At 33.3% G+C, this 9,511-nt stretch overlaps 2 protein-coding genes across 12 annotated transcripts in view; one reads left to right on the top strand and one right to left on the bottom strand.

Annotated features, from left to right (window-relative positions):
• Positions 1-435: 435 nt before the first annotated feature.
• Positions 436-7,298, bottom strand: LOC100646943 (fatty-acid amide hydrolase 2-A). 8 transcript variants are annotated; one of them, XM_012321220.3, is made up of 8 exons: positions 5,450-5,941; positions 5,324-5,375; positions 3,237-3,443; positions 2,870-3,073; positions 2,258-2,785; positions 1,797-2,186; positions 1,095-1,277; positions 436-1,010 (listed from the first exon to the last, which is right to left on the bottom strand). In XM_012321220.3, exons 3-8 carry the CDS (start codon positions 3,441-3,443, stop codon positions 912-914), a joined length of 1,611 nt encoding a protein of 536 aa, XP_012176610.2. In that variant the 5' UTR covers positions 5,324-5,375; positions 5,450-5,941; the 3' UTR covers positions 436-911. The 8 variants fall into 8 exon arrangements, 7 of the variants coding, with proteins under 7 accessions (XP_012176610.2, XP_012176614.2, XP_003394637.2 ...); XM_012321224.3 differs by lacking the exons at positions 5,324-5,375; positions 5,450-5,941 and adding an exon at positions 7,159-7,298 and having other exon boundaries at positions 3,237-3,447; XM_003394589.4 differs by lacking the exons at positions 5,324-5,375; positions 5,450-5,941 and adding an exon at positions 7,159-7,297.
• The window catches only part of LOC100647137 (cytochrome b5 reductase 4), a 30,723-nt gene continuing 28,489 nt past the window's right edge, over positions 7,278-9,511 (top strand). For 2 of the 4 annotated variants that reach the window (XM_020868495.2, XM_020868496.2), the window contains exon 1: positions 7,278-7,506. In XM_020868495.2, coding sequence (XP_020724154.2) covers positions 7,278-7,506 — 229 coding nt within the window. Of the gene's footprint in view, positions 7,715-9,511 lie in introns of all 4 variants that reach the window. The other 2 variants (XM_003394590.4, XM_048404419.1) reach the window with 2 other exon arrangements.

The following is a 9,511-nucleotide window of genomic DNA, read 5'->3' as shown; positions in this document are numbered from 1 at the left end:
TTCGGATGACTTTTCTTTGGATTTATTTTATATTACAACAAATTGAAAAATATTTACAATTTTCATCACAAAGTAAATCAACAAAATTATAGATTAAGAAATGTTCACTTTTCACATTGGTTCACATTGGTAAAAGAAAAGTTGTGATAGAATAATGGGGAAGAAATAAAAATTTATTTCTTTAGTATATAAAATATATATGTATGTATACTATATATTAACATCAATACACATTATAAACATAAAACTTTAATACTTTATCACATCATTATCAAAAGCATCCTACTACCATGTAATTGGTTTTTTTCTCTATATCGTCCATGCACACATTCTCTCCCTCCCTTTCTCTCTCTCTCTCTCTTTCTGTCAATTTGTATGAAAATAGAAAACCCTATATAGAGATCTATGATGAGGTATATAAAAACGGTAATCAAATACAGTGTAGTAGTTTACTTATGTACAAATGTTATTACTTCCTTCAACATGATTTTTGTTAGAAAAATGAATTTTTTAACATCAATTTATAAATATAAATATACGCACATCTCATATATTCATATAGTATATATTTATTACGCACAATTTTGCGTATTCGGCGAGACTTAGTTTATAATCGGTTACATAAACCGATAAAAAAAAGAATTTAGTATTTATTATATTATGTATAGTCGTAAGAATTCTTAGTTTCTCTTAGTGTCTCAGTTCCTTCTCAGTCCTTTCTCAGTTTTTTTCGAAGTATTTGAAAGATCTGCGTTTTGGATAAATATTTGTACTTTACCTTAATGATTGGCTAATATCGATTAATCAGGTGTAAGTTAGTTCTCAAAAAATGATAATAACAGGGCATGGTAAAAAGAAACTTTATGCATCGTATTACGCACAGGATTATTGTCTAAGCGACAAGTATCGTATCAAGCTACAATAGTTGGAGGTACCCAACCTCCAAAACCCCGTTCTAGTTCTTCACAAACGGCTATGGTTAAACGATCTTGATGTAGGCCACTAATAACCTGTAACATACAATTTACATATTACACTAAAATTCTTATTTTACCATTCTAGTTTTATTAATACTAATAGTCCAAAGCTTATACCTGTATACCAATAGGAAGTCCTTGTTTGTTCAAACCTAGGGGACACGCAGTAGCAGGTAAGCCCAAAACATTAATAATTCCAGTGTATGAAAAATTGAATGGTTTAATCAACGGTTCGTAGTGCATTGGTGCCGCAGTTGGATGCGTTGGGTATAGGAACACACCGTCTTCACCTAAAATATCCTATTCGAAGAAAATTGATTAGAAATAAATATTAACAATAAGGATAGTAATGGTATTGATTTAGGAAAAAGATAAAAGTTCGGATATTTCTGGATACATGCTTCAACTTTAGTCAGTCGTTTTCTCGTCGCGTGAATACAACTACAAGATGAAAAGATATTTACAAAAATAATAGAGATCTTTAATAATTGGATGGAAAAAATTTCATTCTGCATGCAGAGCAATATCTTTCTTCTACTTATTAGAAATAACTCGTGATACCGTGAAAGACAAACTAGTATAGTCTGACCAGTTCGCACGAAATACTCGAGAAAGAAATCACGTCCATTTTAATAAATAGTATTGTTCCGTAATGCAATAGTAAGAAAGGAAGACGAAGAAGGTAGGAGCCAATTCCAATCCTGATGAGTTACATTACAGGCATTTGTGAATGTACATCATATTGCATCAGTAGTTTATAAAAGATAAGAGATCATTGATATAATTCATAAATATCAATAATTCATTACGAGATCATACCTGAAATTCTCGATAAAGTTCTTTACTTTCTTGTATGAATTTCGTGTGTTTGTCGCTTCCATGCTTCACGGCAAATCTTTCAAACGTGGCAGTAAGAAGAGCTATCAATGTATGATTGCTCAGGAACAGTGTCCATTTCAAAAATTCCCACCATAAATTTATATGACCCACTCTGTTCGACAATTCATAAGTAAAATCTTTTTCGTCTTTACAACTCATATTGGCCATCCACAGAGCGATGCTTTTTTTCATTTTTTTAATGTGGATCTTAGTCGCTTTAATTTTATGAGCTTTCTCCAGATATTGAACTACCTTTCTCATGGCTTCTCTTATCTCTGAATCAACTGGAGACGTGAAATATTGACCACCGTCGTCTTCCATATAATAAAACTAAATTGAAATAAATACTTATCACATACTATATACGACCAATGATTGTAATATAAACATTCTATCCGTACCTTAAGTTTCGAAATGTCTACTTTTTCGTTCAAATGCAACATATCTGCATTCTTGTCCGCAAGAATCTTCAAAGTAGGCAGTAAATCTTGTGCGTATCTGCACATAGGGCCAATAGATAGCAATCTGTTTTGGTCTTCGCTTTGTGCACTCGGGTATTGGCCATCGTTCGAAACCATTCCAGTAGATGGTTTGTGCCCGAAAAGTCCGTTGAAGTAGCTCGGTATACGAATAGAACCACCAATATCTGATCCTATTCCTAATGGCGAACCAGCTGCAGCTTGTATACAACCTTCACCACCAGAGGAACCTCCGACAATATGTCTCGTATTATACGGATTTTTTGTAGTTCCATATAAACAGTTAGAGGTTTCCCACCACATGGCTAATTCTGACACGTTCGTTGTAGCCAGAGGGATGGCACCAGCAGCCCTCATTAATCTAACCGCTTCTGCGTCACGTTCGGAAACAATGTTCTTACGAATGGTTAAACCAGCTGTCTGTTTCATTCCAGCAATTGCAATACAGTCCTGTAATCAACAAAATTCACATTTGTTTTAATATACATATAAAAGCATCATAAGATATTGCATACTTCATGAAGTAAGATTTACCTTTGTTGTGAAAGGCACTCCAAAGAAGGGTTTTTCTTCAGCTAATACTTGAGAAGATGGAGCATTCTCAGATTTCAAAAGATCATCACACAGTTTTGCTTCTTTGAGGGCATCCTCAAAGCGATCTTCCACTACACAATTTAGTATTGGTTGAATTTCTTTTATCCTATCTATGTATGATTGTACCACTTCTTGTGAAGTTAACTGTAATCATATGCGTTCACTTGTAATTTGTATATAAAGACTTATTAATAGATAAACAGAGATTGTGATCATTTTACTTTATTATTTTATAAGCGTGTAGAACTTATCTTACAGTCATTTGTAAGCAGATTTGATTTGTATTGGAAGAACACAATGAATTTACCTGTTTATTTCGAATTTTTAATGCTAAAGTAGTTGCACTGTGTAAAAGTGTTAGATCCTTTATAGGAGGTTGAGATTCTGCAGGACCCTTCAAGAATGCAATGAAGGTATATATCCATTTGCCAATGAATTCAATTAGTCGATGAATTGCATTCAATATTTGTCCTTTAGGCTGCATTTTCCCCTGATCTTTGTGTTTAGTTGACATCTATCTAGGAAAAACGTAAATACTTCATGTCAGTTACTATCGTTATACTATAAAAAATAAAAATACTACTTTATCTAAATGCGAGTGAAGCTCGAAGAAGATAAATATAAAAGATCATGTAATTTGTTACGAGTTATCAGATTAATTCTGTGAAAAAATTATAATGGCAAATAAAAATTGCAATAAATATTATAGAGAACTATTAAGTAATGAAAACTATAAAATATTTATATCGCATCATTCATATGATTATTTATAATTATTTATAATTAAATTACATTAAATACGAAAGAACATGCTAGAATACTTTATCTATTTTTGCAGACGAAAACTCTAAATTTAAAAATTATATCATTTCGAGAATAACAGATCCCATTTTCATCTTTTGCTTATATCGTTCTATGTTACATGCTTATTTTTGAGAATTACGTTACTTTTGCGCTAACTAGCCTGTTTGAATATTTGCATAAACAGACACAAAGAAGAGAAGATAAAAAAAAACATTTAAACAAGAAGCAGACATTCCCAATAAAATCATACCGCGAATACTGATAGAAATATTTTACGATCGGAAATTGCATTTACGTGTAACACCAAATGTCCTTGCTTCAAGGCAATAACTAGTTGTTTTGTTAAAGTATCTTTACACGACTCGTTACATATACATATTAATATTTCTATGAAACTTCCGAAGAATTCAAGGAGGAAAGAAAAAGATTAAACGACTTTTAGCACAATCGCTACTAGTCCGTCGCACGTTTTCTTTATCATATTTCACATAAAAAAACATCGAGCAAATTACTATAAATTATATAAACGTCCCTATCATTACGTCGTTTAATGGTCATTGAAAGAGATCATAGCGTCGCGTTAATAATGCTTGAACAGCGTGTAATTTAATACAGGGCGGGACAACTTATAATTGCGTATATGTACAATTAATTCATTTCAATCCGTCAGAGTCATCGAAGAAGGCTTTAGACAATTTGGCTTGAATCGTGTAGCAAGGATTATTTTATTATTATCCCTTCTGATAAGAATCGCGTTGTCGGTCTAAATACCAGGATCGTTATCTTTCTCTGTGTTTATGTACCATTATGTCAATGTTGATTAATGGACTGACCTTGTGCAATTATCTCACTGTGTCTCACTGTGAAAAGCTTGCCGCTTTTATGGGAAACGCCGGTCAGTTTATCGATTAATCGGGCGTACACGAACGCCTTAAGGGACGAACATTAAACGTATCTATGCGAGTACGCGACGCACATTTGAACAAATTCGTTGAAAGTGAACGAATGCCGGCGGCGCAATAATTTTAGCGCGCTGACAGACTCGATAATGATGTAATTGAGGTGTTACGCATCAAGGCTACTCAGCTACCAAGCCATGAGAGTTTGACAGTACCCGTCGGGCCGGAAATCAACTCGCGCCGCATTTCAGGCCGGTTCGCTACGCTTAAGCATTTTCCATCGAAACTTCTTCTTGAAGTCGTTCGCGTGCCGTAAGCGCAATTCCGCTTCCATTCCGTTAACAAGCAATACGTGAAAACTGACTTTTAGAGATGTTATCAATCAGAATGATTCGTCAAATGGGTTCGTTTGTAATAGGCTATCCGAGCATAGTCACGAAGTTACTCGCGTAACGGTGGTTGAATCTCTGCGAGCGTTCCAGCGATAGATTATTTCTGTGACTTAGAAGTCAAATTGATCGACCGCGTTTTCTGAAAAATTCTTCATTTTAGTACTAAGATATATAATATATAGTTTGTTCGATGTTTTCAGAAATACAAAATGATTTTACCTTCGATGGCAGTCGATCAGTTTGACTTCCGCATAGCTCGTTTATGAATTTTATTAAATGAATTTTTTCGTTGCACGTACTCGACGAAAGTTACAAAGGCTCGCGTGAGATCGACTGTAGGAAACTGTTTCGCTATTTCAACGTATAAATTGATGATTAATAATTGGGCTATAGAATGTACGGGATTAATTGATACGTTTACTTACTATTCTGCTATTATACTTTATTTGACGAGTCAGCTGGAATTACTCGTTGTATACTAATGTGTAATTTAGTATCATGTGACACTTTACGAAAACTAAGCTGATTTAAGTCACGACTTATCGACAGTGCAATACCGCGTCTCGTATGACGTCGCTTTCCCCAACGCTCGTAGTCGACTGACACCACTTATACCTTCACCGGTTCTGATTATACGTGATCCGCGCAAACGCTATAGTTGCTTCCCTGCCTGGGACTTACTTTTATGCATCGGAGAAATATTTAACGGGTTGGGGATAGACTTGTAAGATGGCTGCCAAGCAGCGATGGATAGATTACTGTTACGATATAATGTTCATAATTTCACGAGATACGCTCTGTGTTGACGTTATGTTTCAATAGCCCCTCAAAACCTGAATTTTTGTATTATTGATTTAGTAACATTTCAGCATCTCGTATCGCAAGTTTAGAATTGTGACAAATCGTAAATTATATTATAATGTTAAACTAATTCTGTATAACGTTACAACATTATAATGTTAAATTAACTTTGTACAGTATTACAATTTCCATAGACAGATTTTATTAGTCGATAGGATCTTTTTATTATCAATTTGATAACCTTTCAGTGTATTCCATTATAGATTACGATTGAAGTATTAAAAAATCTAATGTTATTATATCATGTTAAAAGAATATACTATCTTATCTAGATCCATATGTGTATTAGATTTATTATATAAATTTATCAAAAAAGTATTTATATGACAATAAGATCGAATACTAATTATATATTGCTACATTTGATACATATATTAAGTTGACAATGATCTTGTGCATTTTATGTAATACGTCTTCGTTATCCTTATGTAAGTTGTTTTAATGCTCTTTATTTATTGGATTAATAAGACGTCTCTAATTGACGTCGTTAATTTTACACTGATACGCGATTTTAAATGTTTATTGATTAATGTGCTTGATTTTTGTCATGTGATTTTAAACGTGTTCGTATACATTTACAATACAAATTGCAAAGATACATATTTAGTTACACGTTACATTAAATTTTAGTTACAACTATCTTATGCGATATTTCTCTCATTTTATCTGTTCATTTATTCTCTATTTTTATTCTTCTTCACTCATTCCTGTATCTTTCATTCTGAAATTTCAATAAAAATATGTTCAGTATACACAGTCTAGCTTCGTTAAAGGACCACGAATTGGGGTATAGTATGGCTAGTTACCGAGACAGGTCCATTTCTTAAAAATTCCGAGAAACCTTCTCTGTTGGTTATGAAAAGAGATAGGGATACCAAAGACATTTGTTTACTTACTTGATATGCGTGTACTAGGTAGAAACAATATAGTACAATTAAGAAGCTGTACCCATTGATGTAGCCGCGCCCAGAACCGTATAGATTTTATAGAAACACCTCAAATTTTAAACTATAAAACTTGTTTGAAAATTGATATTATACTTACAATCTTTACGATGTATAAAATCCCTCTCACCTCCCACTTAAATATAATTGCCGTATTAACACATTGTTGACGGGAGACGTGAATCGAAATTTTAAAGATAGGAGATGTTAATCGAATGAATTTTTCATTTCAGAAACATTGACATATTTTCTAAAAGTATGCGAAAACTAAAATTTATTTCGCAGTATACCGTTAACAATGTGTTCATAAAAAATTAACCTATATTAACCTGTATATTATTAAAACACACAAAGAGGCGTCTCCACTTTGACATGTCACAATCCTGAAAGGGACTCTGGTATATATGTAGTAACGTGCTCCAGAAATACTTCAAATAGTTTTAAACGTATGCATATAGCGGAAAATTCGAATCGTTCCACGAAGCCAGCCGCAACAACTGGTGGGGATATCGATGGTCAGTTATCGAAGTATAATACAGGTCAGTTACGTGGCACTACTATATTCCGAAAATTTCGGAGCATTAATTCATTAGAAGCCACCAGATGGCAGTTCGATCGCACGCCATTAACGAGCAAGAAGGAGTGGGAAAGAGGGCATGGCGTCAATGTGCGCGCGCGTGAGTATATGTGTACGAAGGGTGAATGTCACTTTGTGTCCACTTGCTTCCTTATCACTCGACAAAGAACTCTCATTATCCTTGGTGATTTTATTATTGGCCACGTCTACTGCTAAGTTAACGACGTAGCGGTATAGTGCAGCGAAGACTGGACACCTACGTCTTCTGTCGTGACATGCGGCTCACGATCGTCGACCACCTTTTTGAGGTTAGCTCATGAGCGCGCGGCTAAGCACCGCTGTATTATCTCACGAAAACGTCCACCATCTACGCATTTCTATCTTTTCCATTCTTCCTTTGATCGCGTTACGAAATTGTTAAAACACGTTGAACACTTAGTTGGAATACTTCGAAGATAGTTTCGAGATCGAAACACGATTTGGGTGTCGCCTTGAAACAGTCGTTGCATTTCTACGTCTTGTCTTTTACTCCCACCTACGCGATTCAGTTTGATTACCGATTAGCTTTATTAATATTTCCACATGGAGTGATTCAAACTCTACCCACGCCAGCTTTGTGTATTAGTTTTGATAAACTACGTTCGATTTCATGATCGCGAAATAAATCACCATATGTTTCTTTTATGTATTTTTAATCGATTTTTCTTTTATTGTCAATGTTTTTATATTGTTAATTTGTCAGATCAATTTTAAGGTATATGTGAAAACTGACTCTAATAGTGAACTATTTATTGGGATTAGCACGTAATCATCCAATAAAAGCCTACTATTTATAAAAAGAATAGTATAATTCGAAATGGATATGTTTTACATGTTTTTTAATACGAAGCAATGCATATTTGAAGTATCTTGTTCTACATGTGTAAAACTTGAAGGTTATTAATTAAATTGTAAAAAGGGCAACATTTTTACACTGCCAAGTGATTAAGTAGTTAATAATTTCCTAGTAAAGCAGATACGTATAACGTAAAGTTTTCTAATATTGTGTTCAATATAAATTATTTTACATCGATTACAAGGGAAAATATTCTATTCCATATTTTTTAATAAATATTCGTTTCCTTAACTGTTTATAATATCGAAATGATTTTTCATCCATTGATTAAGAGTTAACGTTGTGTTAAAATATTTTATACATCATCTTTTTCAATCAATCCATATTATTGAATTCTGTGTTGAAACGTTATGATTATTATCTTTGTGTGTCATGCGTGAAGAAATTGAATTTTTCATACCATTATGATAATGTATCTCTTTTATAAATCATAATAACTTCCTTTTAAGCTTTTAATCTATTTAATATTTTCATAAAGTTTAGTTTCCCAGCGTTTAGTAGTCTGTTTAGTATTCTAACACATGTTTTATCTCTAGACAAAACAATATTTCATTGCTTCGTCTCATGACTAATTGTTTTGTTTTTCTAGTTACTATTCGCTATATATAGATTATGAATATTACGAATATTTCCTGTCTCCTTTACCTACCGCTATGTACCTATTTCCAATACGTCGTGCTGAGACTTTAACCTCGTGTCATCGTATATCTTCTCGTATTCTACGTTTGCTGACAGGCTTATTTAATAGCGCGCTATATATTTCGTTTATCGGTTTACTGAACCGATTCCAACGTTATATTGTGCTTCGTGGCACTCCCCAAACCTATTTTAATTTCTCGGCGATACGTCTTTTATTTGCATTATTGTACATTTCCAAATCAAAGAATTTTTGAATTCTTTTTTTTTCCAATATCACCGACTTTCCTCTCTTTTCTTCTAATTTTTAAAAATACGCAATAAGGCTGTAATTTCGAACTTTAATTTCTCGATGACAAGCTTCTTGTTTCTACTAAATTCCTAATTATAAAAATGTCTACAACTTCTCTCGTTTCCATATCTCAAATGTGTCTATTTCACTTTATAATTTTTACAAATGCGCTATAAGGAGGTAATTTCAAGTTAATTTATTTTCGAGATTCTCTTTAGATTTTATCTTTTTTTTTTCGCCTGTATACTCCTATACCGCGTCCAGAAATAGAAAATAATGTGT

This window comes from Bombus terrestris, chromosome 3 (genome assembly GCF_910591885.1).
Source record: "Bombus terrestris chromosome 3, iyBomTerr1.2, whole genome shotgun sequence".
NCBI lineage: Eukaryota > Metazoa > Arthropoda > Insecta > Hymenoptera > Apidae > Bombus > Bombus terrestris.
The sequence above is the reverse complement of the archived record's forward strand: the minus strand, read 5'-3'. Positions and strand labels throughout refer to the sequence as shown.

What these genes read in the sequence shown, in the direction of transcription:
- LOC100646943 (XM_003394589.4), bottom strand. Translation starts at nt 7,203, where the DNA reads ATGTCAAAGTGGAGACGCCTCTTTGTGTGTTTTAATAATATACAG. An exon ending in TAGACATTTCGAAACTTAAG is followed by an intron (nt 2,187 to 2,257) that starts GTACGGATAGAA and finishes ATTTCAATTTAG; the next exon opens with TTTTATTATATGGAAGACGA. An exon ending in GACTTCCTATTGGTATACAG is followed by an intron (nt 1,011 to 1,094) that starts GTATAAGCTTTG and finishes TGTATGTTACAG; the next exon opens with GTTATTAGTGGCCTACATCA.